The sequence below is a fragment of the Branchiostoma lanceolatum genome, chromosome 18 (genome assembly GCF_035083965.1).
Source record: "Branchiostoma lanceolatum isolate klBraLanc5 chromosome 18, klBraLanc5.hap2, whole genome shotgun sequence".
In the NCBI taxonomy this organism is placed as follows: Eukaryota; Metazoa; Chordata; class Leptocardii; order Amphioxiformes; family Branchiostomatidae; genus Branchiostoma; species Branchiostoma lanceolatum.
Window position 1 is genome coordinate 5,602,299 of NC_089739.1, and position 21,219 is coordinate 5,623,517.

Sequence of the window (21,219 nt, forward strand, 5' to 3'; positions counted from 1 at the left end):
TTTACTGTTACTAATAAAAGTTTTCTTCACATAATCTTAGACATATGACATTTTAAATGATATACGGACGTTTATGATTAGGCTAACAATTAATGTTAAGCTCCATATGATTTACAAAAGACTTTGTTATTTTAATCATTGAATGTAACTAATGTGTACGGAAAATAAAGGGTGAATTACAAAAGACAAGATGCATAATACACGGTAAAACATCACCAAAGACGTAATATAGCTAAGGTCTAATAAAGCTAGAGTTGCACTACCTTACAACTTCGCCAAATGATGTCTGCGAGATATATTATAGATGTTCTCGTTGATTATGCAAATAAGGTCCTGATTTGCATAAACCGTATCAGTTGATCATTTTTTTGTCGAGTTTGAACACTGCTTAAGGAGATCAATTTGTCCTTTAAGCGAACTGATTCGCAAAAAAATCTACCGAATGTCTACAGGGCCTATTACTATTAGACGGCTTTACCAAAGGCGATTGTCTCTCTCCCTGTATGAAGATACATAAAGACATAGAGATGTAGGTAACAATGCAAAACGGCAACTGATGAAACTTTCCATTTCAAATTCACAATAAAAAAGGGAATAAGAAAGCGAAGATACACACTTCAAATTTAACATAATAGATTGATTAAGTCGGCGTCACAATTCATGCGAATTTCAAAAATGCACATTTGAAGCTCGCCAACACGTCGGCCGAGCTGAATCTCTTATTTGTGACGGGGGCTTAAGCACACCTTGATATTGTTCATATAACGTTTAAAAGACTATATATTGTATGAAAATAGAAAACACAAAAGTAGTAAAATCATTCTTTATTCGTAAATAAGAAAGGAAGTCGGTCCAAAGCCCAGGTCACAATGGTCGTGTGACCAGACGTGCAGGGAGACAAAAAATTGCAGATATGATATAAGGAACAATACAAAATAAAACCGATCAAAACATTCCACTTCAAATTCACAACAAAAAAGGGACTAAGAAGGCGAAGATACACATTCCAAATTTAACATAACAGGTTGATAAGCACACCTTGATATTGTTTGTACAAAATATATAAATGTATAAAAGATTATATATTGCATGAAATCAGAAATGTATATATAAACATAAAAATTAAGGTAACAATGTAAAGTGGAAACAAATCAAACATTCGATTCCGAAATCACAATAAAATGAAAAAAATAGAAAAGCAAAGACACACATTTTAAATTTGACATAACAAGTTAAAATGGCACACCTTGACATTGTTAATATAAAGAGTAGAAGACTAAGATTGCATGAAAACAGAAATATATACATTAACACAAAAATATAGGTAAGAATGCAAAATAGGAACAAATAAAACATTCGATTCCGAAATCACAATTAAGTGAAATGAAATTAAAAGAAGAGCAAAGATACACATTTTGAATTTGTACACCTTGAAATTGCTTATACAACGTTTAAGATTATATATTGCATTAAAATAGTAATATATACATAAACACAAAAATATCAGTAACAGTGCAAAATAATAAAAAAAATCACACATTCGATTCTGAAATCACAATAAAATGAAAGAAATAGGAAAGCAAAGATACACATTTTAGATTTGACATAACAGTTTGAATTACAACACAATTGTTAGTATTAGTTTTAAAATACTTTATTCACCTTGATATTGCTTATACAACTTTTAAAGGACTATATCATTGTCTCTAACTCATCAGTGTCCGAAGGCGATTTTGTCTTTTCTTCTGTCACTGGTTTGCACAGACAGTATGTTGATATGTACAGGGGCATGGCCAACAGCCGTATGCCCACTGAAGAAACGAACAAGTACAAGCCCAGTTTGCTGCTGTCGTAAACTACACAGGCGCCCACCTCCCCACAAGAGTCCTGCCACAGCACACACGCCTGGTCAATGATGTACCCAAAGATGACCGGTCCGGGAAGCCCACCTATAAACATAATTGAATAAAAAGACTCTTTTTACACAACCAAGAGATTTATTCCACCCACGTTTCGGTGACCATCTGTCACCTTCTTCAAGGCAATTCTGACTGGTTCACATAGTAATGCAGCACGGGTGTTGCTGCTTATTTATTCAGTGACTTACCAACCTGATGAAACTATTCACAGATGTAAACATCGTTGTGTTAAAACTTTCTGAAGTCAATAAGGCCATGATGATTCGATTATATGCATGACATCCGCGCGCGCTTATAGTTTCGTCCCGCCGATGTTTTATCAGTTTTGGGGTTAATATAAAATCAACATGGCCTATCTCAATTTAAACGGTATAAAATTGACGTGATAAGATATAAAGGAGAAGATTACCAAGTAATCTGAATAAGGTCCACTGCACTCCGAGGGCAAAAGACCGCCTAGATTCAGGCACAAGTCTGTAAAAGAAAAAGAATAAAGACTTTAGAAAACTGACCCAGCCGTTTGGCACCCCATTCTCAGTTGGAGAAAGTTTTGAATAACCCAGGTTACCTATTAATTTATTTATTTATTTAGATTTAGTACATTTGTGAAAGGGTTGACATAACAGGAGACTAACACCTTTTCAAGATGTCAACCCAGACCAGACTGTAAATTTTGGATTATCGCACACCGCATGCCCCTACTCTTTTTCGAAAGGTGTGGTGGGTTCTTTAACGTGCGCGGGATGTGGTTCTCCCCAAACACGAACCTCCATTTAACGTCATATCCGAGGGACGTCCCTAGCCAAAGCTACCTGAGTGAAGTGAGAAAATTTGTGCTTTCCAAGGGCACAACATCCGGGCGCATGTCCAGACATGTCTGGGGACAAGCCCGGCGGGGATCGAACTCGGGTTCCCTTGTTTGACGGCCGAATGTTCTAGCCGATACGCCACACAATTGTGAAGAGTAAGGGTGGCCCAGTGTGCCTGGACAAACTCTTAGGGTCATTACAGGCACATGCCTAAGCCCTCCTGTCACTCAATTACGATGTACGCTCGATATACAGGCATTCATACCCTGCGGAAAGGGCTATCTGTTTAAATAGAATTCTACATTTTCTATTTACTATTAGCTACCTGGCTACAACTCTGCTCTGTTCGTCTCTACTCTACTCTACTCTACTCTACTCTACTCTACTCTACTCTACTCTACTCTACTCTACTCTACTCTACTCTACTCTTCTCTACTCTACTCTACTCTACTCTACTCTACTCTACTCTACTCTACTCTGTACTACTCTACTCTGCTCTGCTCTGCCCTACGCTGTTTTACTCTACTCTACTCTTTTCTACTCTACTCTGCTCTGCTCTTCTCTGTTCTACTCTACTCTTCTCTGCTCTGCTCTACTCTACTCTGCTCTGCTCTGCTCAGCTGTGCTCTACTCTACTCTACTCTACTCTACTCTACTCTACTCTACACTACTCTACTCTACTCTACTCTACTCTACTTAACTCTACTCTACTCTACTCTACTCTACTTACCTCAATATAGTCGCTGTGTACGGAGGCATAGTTGCCGAGGTCATCCCGCCCAAAAAGACGAACAAGGCGAGAAACAAGGGCATGATGTAACCGGGGCAACCACCGGGACATGGGCCGTGCACAGCTTCCGACCCGGAACCGGAAGTGACGTTCAGCCAGTCAAGCATGATGCAGCTGCAGTTGAAGTAGGTCTACCGACATAATGAACAATGTTGATAATAATAATTCGGGATATTTTAATAAATATATTGTAATATATCAAAACAAATACCTCTACGGCCTATATGCCTAATGGACAAATTTACATCTATAAGATATGCCGTGCTCTTTTTGGCATATTACACATACTACTCAGTATGCATTTTGTCCCAAACTTTTGAAAAATCAATTCACAAGTCACAACTTATCAAATATATTATAATGAATTTTCAAAGAAATCAATTCACAACTTACTTAATACTGTAAATGCAGAAATGTTCGCGGTCGTTTTATGTTCGCCGTTTTCACGGTGAACTTTCAGTGCAAACTAAAAAAACACCGCGAAATTTTCCCCATCTATGACTGCAGTGCTACTATTGTTTTAAACGCAAACTTAAAACCACCGCGAACAGTCCACTTTCTACCTACCGCGAAATAAAAACCGCGCGAACTTAAAATGCATAATACAGTATCTTCTATGAATATGTCACTCAACAAACAAATAAACAAACAAACAAACCAAGGTAGTTCCGGTCTGGTTAAGGCCTGTGCATCCCGCATGGCAACCTGACTGGTATTCTATCCCACTGTTGTCGCAGATGGGGTCGTACAGCGAATCTGGACAGCCACAGTCTTTTGAGCAACTTGCGCTGTCACTTGAATGAAGAAACAGTGTCACCACAAAGGTCAGGCTTGTGGGAGTTACAGGAGTTCAAAGGTGGTAGAACTAATAAGTCATCAGATACGACAGACATTTCAGGTCATAGGGTCATGGCAGAGGATAGTCTAGGTGTATGTCACGAGGATGGGTTGTTTTTGGCCTGTTTGTATTTTTGCAGTTATGCATTTCTCACATGCTAGTTAGAATCACACGGACAGAGAGAAAGTGCTGTACGCATAATAATATGTTGATCAAAGCAATCAATCAATCAATCATTCGCGAGAATCAGGAACTGATGCATAGCGGCTATAGACATGCGTAGCTAGGTCATTCCAGGTTTGTCTACTCTGGTCTACTGTTGGTCAAATCTCATTTGTATAATTCATGAACTACTCTTCAAGAATACATACGAGGAACCCTATATACTTCAAAGAGGCGTAACATCTTCGAAAGTGGTGTTGTGCTCTGGTCTACAGATGCTTAGTTTAAACTCCAAATTCAAGTAGCGGCTCAAATATGACTCCACATGTTCATTCTGTAGCCTAGCTGGGGAGGGGGGGCTAGGAGGAGTGACGTCATTGGGTCCAAGACCCCCCCGTTGAAATTCTCCTGCCTAGTGATTACATGAACATGTAACAAGTGCGCCAAAAAAATGACTCAAGCAACTGGATAAAATTTTGAAACAGTCTGACTGAAAATTTTAAACTAAAATTTTGAAACAGTCTCAAAATTTTATCCAGTTGCTTGAGTAATTTTTTGGCGTATCTTACTACCTGGATGTCTAACCTTCATCAACGTATGTAAGAAGTGGTTTTACCTGTTGCTGTAGAGATAGGTGGCTGTACCTGGTGTGGTACAGTACACGAGAAAGACGCAGTGACCCAGCAGGGAGAGTCCGGTGATAACCAGCACAATCTTGAGTAGTTTCTTGCAGTCTCCTCCAGCTTTCTTCGTGATCCAACCGCCGAAGAGAGAGCCTATCGCTCCTGCAGGAAGTCCCATCAGTCCTATGCGAGCAAAAAAAGAGTGGTGTGTCACGTGACTAGTGTGACCTTTGACTCTCATGTCACGTGACTACCGTCAGAGCTGAAGAAAGATGGCGGATGCGTTCTAAAACTTTTCACCAAACTATAATCCGTCATTCGCAAAGCAGATTAATTTTTTTCTTAAATGGTTGCTTTATGTTCAGTCCTGTCAAACAAACAAAAAACTCACAACTTTAGGACAAAAACATCACCATGAAATGCAGTCTTTCTCCTAAGCTTTACTTTTGTCAAAACAAATGATTCGATATTTTCTTACCGTTTTTAGTAGACAAGCCGTAGGTGTTATGATTTGGTCAAATCTAATATAGATAGCCTGATTGACCATAGATAAACAACTTTTGGATTCGTACCGAGATAGAGTACAGATTCTGAAGGAGTGAGTCCAAGCTGCGTTTCTCCGAGCTTGGGCCCAAACGCTATCGCTCCAGCCAGGACTATAGATTCTACACAGCCTGAAATGGAAAATCACAAAAATATGATTTGAAAGAATACACATGATGTAGACAAATGTACATGATAATCATTCTTTTTTTTTTAAACATAAAGATGTGAATTTAGATCAACATATAATTCAAGCCTGTCGATCATCGCGACGCATCAGTGGTATCAAGGGTCGCCATCTTTTTTTCCCGAGATTTACCAAGTCTCGCGATAATAATCAGGTTTAGCACATATGGCGAGATCATACGTTACAATTAATGGATATGGCATGGCTGAACGGTTATCTTTTAGAGTAATAACTACCGAATCAACGTTAGACCATCTCTGAACATCAATCTATTTAGACCCCAAATATTAATGCCTAATGTATCATGGATACCTGAGTTTCTGTGGCCATCATTGCATTATTCCAATACATAACATTACATATAAATACATACGTGCTGACCAGAGTTTGCAAAAACTATACTACAAGGGACAGTGCCAGGCAGCCGAAAGACAGGAAGACAGAGAAAACGTTGAGATGACAACATAAAAGAGTGGACAGGATTAAGCTTAGCGGCAGCAGTGAGAGTGGCAGAGGATAGAGTGAGGCGGAGAAAGATGGTGGAAGATCTATTCATGGTCCCCTAACGACCGAAAAAGAGGTCAAGGGATAGGTGAGGTGATACTGACCTGCAAGGCAAAAGCACACAAAGGAGTAATTACTCCCAAGATCCTTCACGGTAGACCAGAAGTCCTGCGCACCACAAAGGAAAGCCGGACTGGGTTCCTCCTCTTTCAATGCATCCTTCTTGACATCGTTGGTACTAGGAACGGTAGTTTCTTCTTCTGATATTTCTGGGTGCTTTCGGGGACCTAAGAATTAAGGTCATGTGTCAAGCATGGTCACTCTTTAGCAACATCTGATGGAAAATGTTCAAAATGAAACTTAAGGCTGACGCTTCAGTAGAATCTTTAAAAACACATAATTTCTTGATATGTTGCAGATCTAGTTGTATTAGAATGTGCTCTAGTGAAGTATCTAACGGGAGTTACGCAAAGAAATGGCAGTTAGGTTACACATACCTCACAATACACAGTCACACTTACACTCACAACAACACAACAGCGTAGCAAATTTAACATTCGAGCAAAATATCACTATGTCATATAATGAAAACAAAACAAAATAACACAATTATAACAAAACGCACCGCGTAGCTTTCGTGGAAAACAAAACATCGGAATGGCGACCAGAAGAGGTACGACGGCTAATACGAAGTATCCGAGCCACCAATTGCCTAGCCACCGTGGGTCATTGGGTGTCAAACCAGAACTGTAAAGAATTGGCAGTAATTACAGTTACTTTGATTTACAAGTCTTTAAAAAGATAACGAAAACTAAGAAAATGGAACAATTACACTAATGTACAATCAATATTCGTGTATTATTGTCCTGACTTTCTTTAATTTTTATTCTGCTACACATGATGCGTAATTCTTCAGTAGGTGCAAGATATTATGTCATATCATTTAAAAGGCCTCGCCCCTGAGCCATCACCAAAAACACAAGAACGGAAACACTTACTTGTCACCGTTCACTGCCGGCCAGTCAATATACTGATTGAGCAGCTGAGAGGTCATGACGTAACCAACAGCAGGACCAACAGTTGCTGAAGCATACAGGATCCCTAGGAAGAACGATAGACAATGTAGGGTCTCTGAAATTTGATTTTGGCGGATTTGACGGGGGTTGCTACAGGCTTCCAGATACCTTTAACCTATCAAAAAGGTTAGATATACGTGGTGTCGCGAGTCCATAATAATGCGTAATCCATCCTGAGATTCAAAACTTTCCTGACTTTATTTTCTTTTACTAAGAAAAAAATGGTAAATTTATCTAAAAACATATATTTCACATCTTTTAAAAAACTTGAATGTGCAAAATTCGAAAACCCTGTTGTAAATTACTGTGAAAATCGCGTTTTATAACATTGGAGTGAAACTAGAGGCTTACCTGGAAAGCAACACTACTGAATAAAAAGACTCTTTTTACACAACCAAGAGATTATTTAGACGTTTCGGTGACCATCTGTCACCTTCTCCAATGCAATTCTGACTGGTTCACATAGTGATGCAGCACAGGTATCGCTGCTTATACATAATAATGAGATGCATTCCCAAACGCAAAGTATTTACATATGTACAATCACAGGGGACGACATCACTATGCGGTCCCAAACGTACAGAAGTGTAACACATACAGAACCAGTCAGAACTGCCTTGAAGAAGGTGACAGATAGTCATCGAAAGGTCGGTGGAATAAATCTTTTGGTTGTGTAAAATGAGTCTTTTTATTCAGTGACTTACCAACCTGATGAAACTATCCACTCCTACTTACCAACATAAGCACCGGACACTTTCTTCTTTACGTTGTCATCCAGATAAGTGATCCCTAGCGTATACAAGGGGCCGACGAGGAAGGACATGACGAACTGAGCTGCGATGAACACGTACAAATAATTCTGCATATGGCTGTATCTGAAAAACATTTATGTATATAGAAGTCTATATTGCTAAATTTGAGTTTAATGCAGTCTAGTACTGACTGTAACAATATCTAAAAATGCACAATCGAAATTCTTGTCACTACATACTATACTTGATGTTATTTAGGTAACTCAGTCCTTACCCCTCGTTGGTGTAGCACTCTTCATCGGTTGTTCCGTTTGACCAATAGGTGCATAGATTGCTGCTAGACTCGGAAATGTTGGTACCAGCAGCAACATATCGGCCTAGATGTTGACACAATAAAAATTTGTATCGCAGCCGAAGAACTGAGTTATCGATCCTGATCTTTCTGAATAAAACGTGAGCTCATAAAAGAGTTGACAAAATAGTGAAACCACCGAAAGAACAAAGAAGCTGTTGCCACAGAAAAAAGAGCATATTAAGAACATCAGGAATTTTTGCCTAATTCATTGACTTGAAGGCATTCAACGATTTGTTAAATGACTATATCAAATATTTCTATGAGTATTCTTGTGGAAATAAAGGTATTAAGATGTTTTACCTGCCATAAAATGAGGAGAGCCAAACAAAATACTGCCGAGCCCGAGACACACTGCTCCAGCACCAAGCCAGCGACCCTGGAATAATGAATAATAATATAATGGTTTTATTGATCAGAAATTACCCGTGCAATGGCAGCCAATGCTGATTTACTGCAGGTTTACAATCACATAATACACAATAGATACATGTCGAACCTCTGCTTGGAGAATATATTTACGCCGCATTGGAAACAAATAGAAAGTCAGTATATTAATTGCAAGAGGAACAAAAGTAGTAATCTAGATCGGGGCTTTACAACACCCATCAACGAGCAAGATTGGCATATACTTTTTGCAACTTATGACCCAAGTCACGTGTTCTATCTGCATAACGTGATGTCACAGAAGCCATGGATTGCTCATTTCTCGGGTGACAAAGACTTGAGTTGAACTGGCGATGGATAAGTAATTCTTTTCTTTCATTCCTTTTTTAACACTTGCTTTATGACACATTCGTCTATAAGCTAGTTTACAGTTGCTGCTACGCATGTGCAGTGTCAAAGGTGAAGGTCCCCAACTTGTAAACAGTACTCGCCTCGATATTGTCTCGATTTGCATAACAACGCCCCAATGGGTTTTGTTTACGTCTCGGGGCCTTCACCTTTGACACTGCACATGCGTAGTAGCAACCGCGAACTAGCTTATTCGTCCATATTCTGACCTTGTGGGATTCTTCGCCAAAGTAGGAGATGATTGGAACAGTAATGACGGCGAAGAGTTCCGTCGAACTGACGAGGAAGCCACTCTTGGTGCTGGGAAGCTCGAATCTCTTCTCGATAGTGGATATACCACCAGGTGTGACTCCTAACAGTATGCCAGTCTATAGAAAATAAAAAAAAGCATCACTTTATGACACAATTCTACAAATTCTGCCTTCTTTAGTTATTGTAATTTAAATACTTCTGTAGTATTTTCTTTTTCTTTGAGTTCCATTTCAATCCGAGAAAGGTGACAATTCCAAATGCGCATGTGCAGTATGATGAATTGTGGTTACAGGTCAAAGTTCCCTACATGTCGACATCTGTACATGCGTACGAAAGATAGTAAAATGGCTTACTCAGATCTGTACTGCGGCAGTAACTTAGAAGTTATGTTAAGATATCACTAAACTCTTGATAAACGTTTAATAGCATTCAAAGTTCTTGAACAAAACCGCTACATTCACAATACATGTTCAAAGACTGAATGAACTTGGATCTGATACAAACCTCCATGGCACAAAGAATGCACATTAAAAAGAGCAGCCATCGGGGCGAGTTGAACACTTGCAGACAGTCCGGCGCCCAACGGCCTAATCCATACCGCCCCTCCTCTTTCTCCCCGTGTCCCTTGCCATGCGTAGTCCCTTCTGACAGGGGGCGCTCGTCCTCAGAAGGCGCCTCCTGGCGAAGGTCCTGCAAACTGCTTCTCAATGACATACCTGCACAAAAGAACAAATATCTAAGAAAAAAATCTACATTTCTTTTTAGGAGACCTAACTTTAAATGTGTGACTGGGCGCAATCATGATGTCCCCTGCATAATTCCCACTATGACTATGCAAAGTTTAGACTAGTGCGTGAACTACACCACGACATATTACAAAGTAACGAAAAGGATGAAGACAACTGATACCAGAATCACCCCCTATCCTTGTATGTTTTGTAGAGCAAGCTGTCTGTAAGAATATATATAGCGAGATATGCCCAGGTAGAAACTAGTCTAGTAGATTGTACCCTGTACATATTCTAGGCTAGCAAGCCACATTATATCCGAAGTATAGTCTAGATATCCTGGGTTCGTGTGGCAGGGTAGCGGCAGGGTGTTCGGCCCAGAACCAAGCGGTCCCGGGTTCGAATCCCCCTGACGCCACCGATGTCGTGCCCTTGGGAAAGGCATTTACACGACTTTCCTCAGTACACTACATACTATATTTGTTCTGTAGTAAGCTATGAAAAATTGAGTGCAGTGCCACACCGTCCTTGTAATATCCAAAAGCTAATTATTAGCCTAGATTATTATGTAGGATATGACCTAGTTTAGGTTACTTGCTTCTAAAATATTTGGCACGTACTGAGGTAGGTTATGATTTACAGGGCTATTACAGACCCCTGATCATTTACAAAATCCAGTTTGAGTTTGAACCGGCCAGCGACACCATAAAACACAGTTGACACAGACAGCATACATGCAACAACTTGCAACACCTTATCAACAAACACGTTTCTGTCGTCTATCTCTCGTGAGCCTGACGCACAAATTGTGGCACACCGTGACACACATTGACACACACATGCACGTTCTTGAGAGAAACAAGAAGCGAGGACACGACTGCTTCAGCCCTCAATGGCATTCCTTCACTTTAACGAATGAGTAATCTTAGTTTATCTATAATCATAGCTTAATGTTGTTAATCCAGTTATACGTCTATTGGCGACAGATGCGAATAAGTGAGGACCGATGGGGAGGGGGGCGGTGAAGATTATCTTCTGCTTCTGCTTGAAAATATTTGCCGCAGGCATGGTAAAAAAAAAAACGCATTTATTCATACACTTACCTGCTGCTCACCACTGCATGCACGTTCTCACCAACAGTGCCACTCAGAGTCTTTCTCACCACGACCTCGACTCAGTGGCAGTGATTCTGATGGCGACGGACTAACTTGGCAGACATTCCTCATGACCTTTACGTACCCTGCGGATGACCTTTCATGTGTTTTCTTGCAGCTGAATGCTTCTAGCACACTGGGTGGGCTTGTCGTGTGTTGAATCGATTCAGGCTTACAGAGTCGAGGAAAGCAACCTACTTTTACATGAAGTCTCTCCTTAGAGTTGGGATTGAGTAGCATCAGGGGTCGACTTAGACCAAATATAAACTACGCACAAAAAGTTCGGAAACTTAACTTTGGTCGATCATATCTCCGTTGTTTCTTGATCAATTTCAATGATTTATATATCATTGAAAAGCTTTTATGATTTTCTTTCCCATGATACTTAACTTATTATTGTTGTAAATTAATACAACGAGCACCAGACCTGCTTATGCGAGCGAGTCTCATAAAAAAAGTGCCCAAATTACCCTACTAAATGTAAAACGCTCAATTCGGTATTTTGTCTTCTGCTGGTAGCACGTGGCTTTTGTACGAGGGTGATGTGAAACTTGAATCAACAAAACACATTAATATGAAAGCCAAGGGTAGTCTTCATCCAAAGAAAAAATGCGTAAAGGAGCCTCAGTTATGATGAGGGTGGCTTAATACTGACTACACAGCCCGGCACATCCTCCTCATGCTTGTCACCAGTTTTGGTACGCAGCCCCTGGCTATTCTTCCACAAGGAGTCGTCGCAGGTCGACCAGTGTTGTTCTGTTGATCACAACTGCATGCACAGCTCGCCCAAGCTGATCAGTGATCACAGAGTCTGAGACTGTGTTCAATTTGTGTTAAGATCTGGGCTACAGGAGGGCCATTCTATCCTCTGTATTCCTGCATAGGTACTGGAGGTGGTCTGAAATGACTCTCACAGACTCATTCTGTATGGACGTGCACTATCATCTTGCAGAATGGCACCCAGTCTCATAATCATATTGCAGAGATAAGGATCTTGGAAATGTGACTGGATGGAGAAAGGTGTCTCTATATCGACACATCGAAGTTGCTTAGGATGATTAGCCTGTTTTTTTCCGCTGGCAGTTAGCGCTGTACTGCCTCACACTATAACACTGACCCCAACAAACAGTCAGCACTCTCGACGCCTTTTCAATGATACTTGTAAACAAATGGCTGTGCTGTGGTTGGCTGTTATTGTACAGGATGAATGCTGAACAACTTGCGCAGTGATACTTGGCTATTAAAGTCTAACATTTTGGCAGCATCGTGGTAAACTGATAACAGTGTCAATGACTGCTTCGACAATTGGGATTTCTTGTAGTCTCTACCAAACTAGCTACGCTGGCATGCAATAGTGAGAATAACCTTGAGGAGTTTGGCCACCTGTGTAAACAGGGTTTGGCGTTCCTGACGCGGTCACGTACGCCGTGCGATCATCGTACGGTTGCTAACTTAGGGTCATATCGGGGACAGCCATGCATGTGTCCTGTAAAGTTCAGCTGTCTTGCTACAGAAAAGGCTGTGTTTTATTAGCCTCCGTTGCAGGCTCTGAACTGGCTTTTTGGGGGGCTAAATGATACACTTTTTGCAGCCAACCCGTAACTATCATCCTCGTCAACCAGGACCTTTCCGCTTGACGTTACATCGCTCGCGGAAAAGGCCCTGGTAACACGGGATGGCATCCGTGGTTTTTGCAGGTCGAGCCTCCAAAACAGCTTCAGCCAATCAGAGGGGTTAAAACCCATTTGCTTCCACTCATCGGAAGCAAACGCGCAAAGAACGCTGGGAAGCTATCAACCAATCAGGTTACGTGTTACGGCTAGCTCATTAATTATTTATGAGCTACAACTGCCGTTTGTCCCAAATAAGGGTTAGCTCATTAACTATTCATTAGCTACAACTGCCATCATCCCAAATAAGGATTAGCTCATTAATTATTCATGAGCAAGTCTGGTCGACCTGCAAAAACCACGGATGCCATCCCGTGTTACCAGGGCCTTTTCCGCGAGCGATGTAACGTCAAGCGGAAAGGTCCTGGTGGACGAGGATGGTAACTATCAGCCAACCCCGTAACTATCAGCCGGCTAGATAGTTACGGGTTGGCTGCAAAAAGTGTATTATCTAGCCCCCCCCCCCCAAAAAAAAGCCGGTTCAGAGCCTGCAACGGAGGCTAGTGTTTTATCCTTCTCGGTGGTTGGCTTTGTCGCACAGCCTGCTTCTAAATCCATCCTTTCGCATCAACATCGATATCGTACGATGGTCGCACGACGTGTGTGACAGCGCCCTAACCTTCCGCGGACTGATTCTCCTGACCTAAATTATCCCCCTTGGTACATAATTTTAAGATCACCACCGCGTAGGAAGGCCTGGTGGAGGCTAGATTCTATAATTTATTAGGACCATAAACTGACACACATTGACGCATGAAATGACCACGAGACCTCAATAGAGCTAGAGAAGCCCTTGTGACAAACGACCTGAGGTCAACGGATTAAAACTTACTGTGTACTGCGACCTTGAATGAAACACGTCGGAGACCCACAGCATATACAATTCATACCTGTTTATCAATCACGCTTGAATGATCACCGTATATTAGCGTGGGTATGCACTAATCTCTACGATACTCACCGTCGTCCCGGCCCGGTACATCCGATGTCCGTCAAAGTAGTCTTTTGGAATGTTCCAAATAAAGCCCCTGTCACATATTCTCGGGCCGTGATGGGCTGATCGGACCAGAGTGACCTTCTTATGACCCCGATTGGGAGTAAGTTGATAACCTCCTTGTTGAGACAAAGGTCAACTGTGGGTGAGAGTTCATCAGGAGTTCATGGCCACCGTTCCCTACTACTCTTTGTAATCTTATACATTTCCTATAATTTTACCAATTTTCCTCATAAATAATGCAAAATAACTACTGATTTGCATTATAAGCGTACGATCTTGTCAATCGTCGCTTTTAAGATATCTACATACCAAATATCATGACGATCCGTCAACCGTTATTCGCTTTCAAAGTTTGAAGCGAAATCGGCTCCTGCAGTGCCAAAAAGGCTGCCAGGGGACCCAAACACAACAAACTGTCCCTCCCAGGAGCTATCTACCATTCAAAATTCATGACCATGGAAGTTCCGCTGCAGTACCATAGCAAGCCACTAGGGAGCCCTAAATCTAATAATTACGAGGTCTCAAGAAGACCTATCCACAACCAAGTAAGAAGACAATCCATCCAGGCAATTTCGACGTACAAACTGACTACACACACACGCACGCACGCACGCACGCATTATGATATTATGATATTATGATATTATGATATTATGATATTATGATATTATGATATTATGATATTATGATATTATGATATTATGATATTATGATATTATGATATTATGATATTATGATATTATGATATTATGATATTATGATATTATGATATTATGATATTATGATATTATGATATTATGATATTATGATATTATGATATTATGATATTATGATATTATGATATTATGATATTATGATTTTATGATATTATGATATTATGATATTATGAAATTATGATATTATGATATTATGATATTTTGATATTATGATATTATGATATTATGATATTATGATATCATGAAATTATGATATTATGATATCATGATATGATATTATGATATTATGATATACTTAATAACACGCACGCATTATGATATTATGATATAATGACATTATGATATTATGATATTATGACATTTTGATATTATGATATTATGATAGTATGATAGTATGATATTATGACATTTTGATATTATGATACTATGATATTATGATATTATGATATTATGATATTATGATAGTATGATATTGTGATATTATGATATTATGATATAATGATATCATGATATCATGATATTATGATATTATGATATTATGATATTATGATATTAAGATATTATGATATTATGATATTAAGATATTATGATATTATGATATTATGATATTATGATATTATGATATTAAGATATTATGATATTATGACATTATGATATCATAATATTATGATATTATGAATTTATGATATGATATAATGAATTTATGATATAATGAATTTATGATAATATGATATTATTACATTATGATATTATGAATTTAAATGATATTATGATATTATTGTATTATGAATTTATGATATTATGATAGTATGAATTTATGATATTATAATATTATGATATTATGATATTATGAATTTATGATATCATGATATTATGATATTATGATAGTATGAATTTATGATATTATGAAATTATGATATCATAATATTATGATATTATCAATTCATGATGATATGATATTATGAATTTATGAATTTATGAATTTATGAATTTATGAATTTATGAATTTATGAATTTATGAATTTATGATATTATGATATTATGAATTAATGATATGATGAATGATATTACGATATTATGAATTTATGACATTATGAATTTATGATATTATGAATTTATGATAATATGATATGATATTATGATATTATGATATTATGATATTATGATATAATGAATTAATGATATTATGATGTCATGATATTATGATATAATGATATTATGAATTTATGATATGATATTATGAATTGATGATATTATGATATTATGATATTATAACAACGCTTTATTTTTTCACCATTTAGATGAATGCCTACAAAAAATCTGCATTTTTGTTCTTTGATATGTAGCTAGATTTTTTTTAACACGATTGTTTTGTCTAACAGCGATCATAAATGCTTTAAACATTTTTTCTGCAAACAGTCATTTTCTTGATATATATGAATGCAAAAGTTAAGAGACTCATTTTAAGTTTAAGGAATTAGTGTTTGTATGTCTATCAAATCTCTTGATAAACAAAACAACACAGTAACAACATTATCAAAGAATTAATTCACTTGGGTTGAGTTTGTCACTCACATCTACTTGTCACTTTTCTTACATTTCTGCATCAGAAATCCACTCAGCAAACTGATGATCAAAACAATACAAAAGAATCTAGGTTTTCTTTGATTATATTTTTTTGTCAGCTGTAGTGTCATTTTATGCATATATGTTTACAATTGGTAATATCAGCGCCATTTAGGCACGTCATTGCATATGCATGTCCTTGTCTTATTTGATAAATCAACATAACAGATTACATATCAAATTCACGTCTACAGCTTGTTACAGGTTTGCGATAGCAAAACCTATTCTATTTTTTTCTTTGAGCCTTTCGTACAGCTCGGATTCTCCATCCTCAATCTTTGGCCTTCTAGTTCTACTGAGGATCGTCATGGAACCGCGTTTCATCAGTGGTGGTGACAGTCTGGCCTGCAGTCTATCCCCGCCCTGTAAAAAACGAACAAATAAACAACAAGTCATTCTACCATTGGTCGAGATGGGTCAGCTGGTTGTTCCAAGATGGACGACCTATGACGTCACAAATCAACATGGCGGTAGCCATAAGACCAAGGGTAAATATACGACTATAGGTTTTAGCTACGCAAGACGTGCAATTATTGTTGGAAAGATTGTGTTAATAGAAAATGATTAAATAAATTGAGCTGCTTGAAAAACAAATGTATTCAAATGGATGCTTCAACATTTTGATAAGAAGGAAACGTTTGAACCTAAGGGTATATGTTTAGTTTAAGTACCTGGACTGAATTCACAGATATAGGCAGCTTTCCACCAGCACTGTCCGTTGCCCCATTTTGGAGGGTTAGTGCTGGTGCAATAGGCAACGCAGTCTCCCAAGCCGTCTGGTTTGCCACGATCGTATGCGTTGAACTTCCCGAGGGGAGTGCGGTCGATCCACACAGACTTTCCTTCGTTGCGGAGGTACTTCAGGCCAAACCAGTAGTAGGGATGAAGTTTGCTCAGTTGGTTGCGCAGGAAGGTGTTGGTGGCAGCGTCGCGGGGCATGGCGAGGGTACCGCCTTCTGCACGGCAGGCTGATGCTGCGCCAGCGAAGGTCTTCATGTAGTTGTAGATCTTATAGCAGGTTTCATGCCACTTCGTGTAACCACTGGGGCAAGCTGCAAAATACCAAACAGTAGGAATAGTATCGTTAACATGGTCTTCATTTTAGTGTTGGCAATATACATGTGTATGTAGATATTACATGATTTATTTATTAGAATACACCAATCTGTGTGGCATTCTTAGCTAAGTAAATGTCACAATCATACATCAAAAGGCAGCAAAGAAAAAAGGTCTCAGCGATCACAGGAAATATTTATGTTTAGCCAGACAATAGGTATGGACTAAACATATTGTTTTTGCCAGGTTTCTTCTCCTTCTCCTCCCCCTGTAAAATCTTCAAATCGATTCATCTCTGTCATTTTTAGACCAAATGACCTGAAATTTGGCACAAAGGTAGTCAGAGTAGGCAAATACCCAGGGCGTTTTTTCCACTTTTATAGACCTTTAAAGTGGTTTTATTGATTTTTTTTTGCTATTTTTAGACCGAAAATGTATATCTTGGTCTCCTGCGTCCTGGTATTTCAACCGAATGACCTGAAATTTAGTGTAGATGCGCCGTTAACAGTTATTTAAAGGACTGCATTCCCATTTTTTGGCATAAAACTCCTCAAAACGATTTATTTTGGGCTTTTCCGACAATATTTTGCCCATTCTGTCACTTCCAATTTCATATACATTGTTAGAAGTGACAGCCAATGGGAGCACTACATTTCAAAATGCAACCGCCTGATTGGCCAATTGAGTTAATCAATTTATCTTGCATTTCTGGCTCAGGTGCGCTGGTATGCATACCAAATATGGTATGGCACTACCTAGGACATGTGTTTTCTCAATATTTCACTTTGCCCAAGTGTTATGTTGGGACAATCCATTTTTTACATGGGGGGAGTATGGCTAAACATGCTGTATTTTGCTCGCAAATGTTGCCTTTCTAGTTGTTATCAAAACAGCTTATTCTTTAAATGGTGAAGGCTATAGCATTTATAATGATGAGGGGACCTACCATTGTCCGACTTGAACGGTTTGCTGGGTGCCCGTCGACCGGCCAGTCGAGCAGCAGGGCGTGGGCGGCTTGGGGCCCCTGGTGGCCCGCGCAGACCAGCAGGGCCAGACTGCCCCCTTCCCATCGGGCCAGCCGGTCCCATGGGTCCTATTTCTCCTGGAGGTCCAGTTAGCCCTGGAGGACCAATAAGGCCGAACATACTAGCACCTGACCGACCAGGTAGTCCAACAGGCCCCGACAGCCTTTGGGGCCCAACTGGTCCAGGAGACCCATCCTTTCCCATTGGACCAGCCGGCCCCACGGGTCCAACTTCCCCCGGAAGTCCAGGAGACCCGGCACACTCGCACACGTCTTTCAAGCGTTCTGCCTGGTTGGGTCCAGCCTCTCCGTTCCCTACAGAATACAACAAGAGTTCCACGACCTCATATCCCCATGAACAATTCTATTCATGCAAATAACTTAGACATTTGCATAATATATGCTTGGTCATAAACACCTTTATCTAACTTACACATGTTGCAATATTGAAAGTCCTATAATTTTCCAATTAGAAGAATTATGGTGTTTTTGCATTAATTTATGCAAATTAAGAATTCATTTGAATAATTTGTATCTGTTGATGCTCCACTTTCCATAAACTACATATGTTACATGTATTTGAGTCAGATAATGGAAAACACTGCAAATATAGATTTTCCTCATTAGCTATGCAAATTAAGTCACGATTAGCATAATTTGCACGACCTTATGTATATCTCTGTCTAAGCTACCTGCATGCTAAATATCATGGAAATTCGTTGTTCCTTTGTTCAGTTATTCTCCTAAGAAGATTTTCACAAAAACGCCCCTGCAGTTCCAGAGGAAGCTGCTAGAGGGCCCAAACCTACACCACTTCTTGATTCCATCACAAGTTGTTTGCCACCCAAAGATCAAGACCACAGCACGTCCAGGTCAAAAGATACAAAAATTGAAGTTCTGCTGCAGTACCAAGGTCACATACCAGGGAGCCCAAAATCGACCTTGAATTTCGGCTTTACAACACCCGCCCACATACTAAATATCATTGTAATCCATCAAGAGGCTCTTGAGTTATGCTGACTGGAGTGCTGCGGAAGCAAAAAACAGACAAACAGACAGACAAACAGACACACCCAAAACTATATCTCCATTTTTCATGGCGATAGTGAGTAGTGAAATAAATGTGATGTCATCGATTTGATCAGTATATTCAGATGGCAAAAACAAATTGTATGAAATCAATTTTTTTCTATATTAATGTATTATTCTACTTACCTTCCAGGTCAACCATACGTGCCTGAAGATCGCCAACGTCCCGAAAAAGAGTCGCCAACTGAACTGTAAGAATAAAAAAGGGTTGTGGTTAAAAACCTAATCTTTTTTTGCTTTATGTAAACAATGGGCCATGGCAAACACATCCAAAAAGATACGATGTACAAATTAAAAGTGATTGAACAAAATCATACCAAATCATAAAAGGAATCATAAACTAATCCAACATTAGTAAAACATAATGAATGGAAGTGGTGGGAACATATATGAAAACGAAAACAGAATAAAATATTGAACAATGCATAGCAAATGATAAAAACAAACTAACAATTGTTTGAGATTTCTTAACCTATAAATAAACATAGCATTTATTAGATAATAGTGAACACAAATCAAATGACACAAGATAGGTGTAATGATTTTCGCATTAAGTAAATCACATGAATAATCAAAATAATACATTGCAACATAAATAAATCATCAATAAAACAACAAAAAGGACCCCGCTGTGCGCTGGAAACGCCCAGGTCAACGTTTGACTGTAGTCCTTTGAGCTGAGCTGAGCTAGTCCTCTACCGCTTGGAACTGCTCGGCTCGTCGGCCTCGCTCGGAACCGCTCGCCTCGTCGGGATCGCTCGGAACCGCTCGGCTCGTCGGCTTCGCTCGTAACCGCTCGGCTCGTCGGGATCGCTCGGAACCGCTCGGCTCGTCGGCTTCGCTTGGAACATGCACCCGCTCGGGTGATACCTTGGGTGATACCATAACCCGAGTACTTCATTTTGGGTCACGCTCGGAACTTTGGCACAAACCCGGGAAGTTCAGCACGGGTACGGGCCGCGGGCTAAACGACAATGGCTACCACCTATGGTTGATGTATGATGTCAAAGCGCAACCACAACCATACGCAAACAGAAAAACCGTTACAAACGCTACCGAAAACATTAACTTCCTTGGAAAAGATCTTTTATAGACTGACCTGCAAAATACGGCACAAGTACGAGGATGACCACAACAAGCATCGCGCTGGCGGTTTGCCAGCAGCCCTTGCACAGGCCCCTCCCTTTAGGCTTCTTGTCAGTGTCAGATGAATCAAAGGATCCTGTTTTATTAAACCAGATAAAATCAGCACCATAAGCATCCCTCGTCAGTCACATTTAAAGGGGCATTCCTTTAAATCTAAAGAAGTGTGTGTTTAAGCATAGTAAATTTGTTTTATTTTGTATTTTGCTGTAATTATTTTGGGGGAGGAGGGGCTTGTTTTGTTGGTTCTGGTGAAGTTACCTTTTTATTAGTCTAGCACAAGTTACTCCCCATCAAAGACTTATCGGGGTGTTTGATACATATGATATTAGAAATCTAAGGGACTGACATTGCTTTTACGTCCAAATCAAAATTAACTGGGGACCTGCCCTGGCTAAAAAAAATATAGCCCAG

At 39.5% G+C, this 21,219-nt stretch overlaps 2 protein-coding genes across 4 annotated transcripts; both read right to left on the reverse strand.

Moving 5' to 3' along the window:
- Positions 1–809: 809 nt before the first annotated feature.
- Positions 810–14,265, reverse strand: LOC136424342 (solute carrier organic anion transporter family member 4A1-like). Of its 3 annotated transcripts, none has more exons than XM_066412908.1 (15): positions 14,116–14,265; positions 10,107–10,318; positions 9,560–9,718; positions 8,859–8,934; positions 8,478–8,580; positions 8,187–8,326; positions 7,374–7,476; positions 7,001–7,122; positions 6,480–6,662; positions 5,714–5,815; positions 5,135–5,324; positions 4,177–4,312; positions 3,459–3,649; positions 2,329–2,393; positions 810–1,949 (listed from the first exon to the last, which is right to left on the reverse strand). In XM_066412908.1, the coding sequence occupies exons 2-15, from the start codon at positions 10,314–10,316 to the stop codon at positions 1,693–1,695; spliced, it is 2,037 nt and encodes a 678-aa protein (XP_066269005.1). In that variant the 5' UTR covers positions 10,317–10,318; positions 14,116–14,265; the 3' UTR covers positions 810–1,692. The 3 variants fall into 3 exon arrangements, with proteins under 3 accessions (XP_066269005.1, XP_066269003.1, XP_066269004.1); XM_066412906.1 differs by lacking the exon at positions 14,116–14,265 and adding an exon at positions 11,570–11,651; XM_066412907.1 differs by lacking the exon at positions 14,116–14,265 and adding an exon at positions 11,434–11,524.
- Positions 14,266–16,134: 1,869 nt separating this feature from the next.
- LOC136424409 (collectin-10-like) lies at positions 16,135–17,540 on the reverse strand. Its single transcript, XM_066413001.1, has 2 exons — positions 17,165–17,540; positions 16,135–16,856 (listed from the first exon to the last, which is right to left on the reverse strand). The coding sequence occupies exons 1-2, from the start codon at positions 17,487–17,489 to the stop codon at positions 16,846–16,848; spliced, it is 336 nt and encodes a 111-aa protein (XP_066269098.1). The 5' UTR covers positions 17,490–17,540; the 3' UTR covers positions 16,135–16,845.
- Positions 17,541–21,219: the final 3,679 nt, after the last annotated feature.

What these genes read in the sequence shown, in the direction of transcription:
- LOC136424342 (XM_066412906.1), bottom strand. An exon ending in TTTTCCACGAAAGCTACGCG is followed by an intron (nt 6,663 to 7,000) that starts GTGCGTTTTGTT and finishes CTTAATTCTTAG; the next exon opens with GTCCCCGAAAGCACCCAGAA. An exon ending in TACACAGCGACTATATTGAG is followed by an intron (nt 2,394 to 3,458) that starts GTAAGTAGAGTA and finishes TTTCTTTTACAG; the next exon opens with ACTTGTGCCTGAATCTAGGC.
- LOC136424409 (XM_066413001.1), bottom strand. Translation starts at nt 17,489, where the DNA reads ATGAAGACCTTCGCTGGCGCAGCATCAGCCTGCCGTGCAGAAGGCGGT.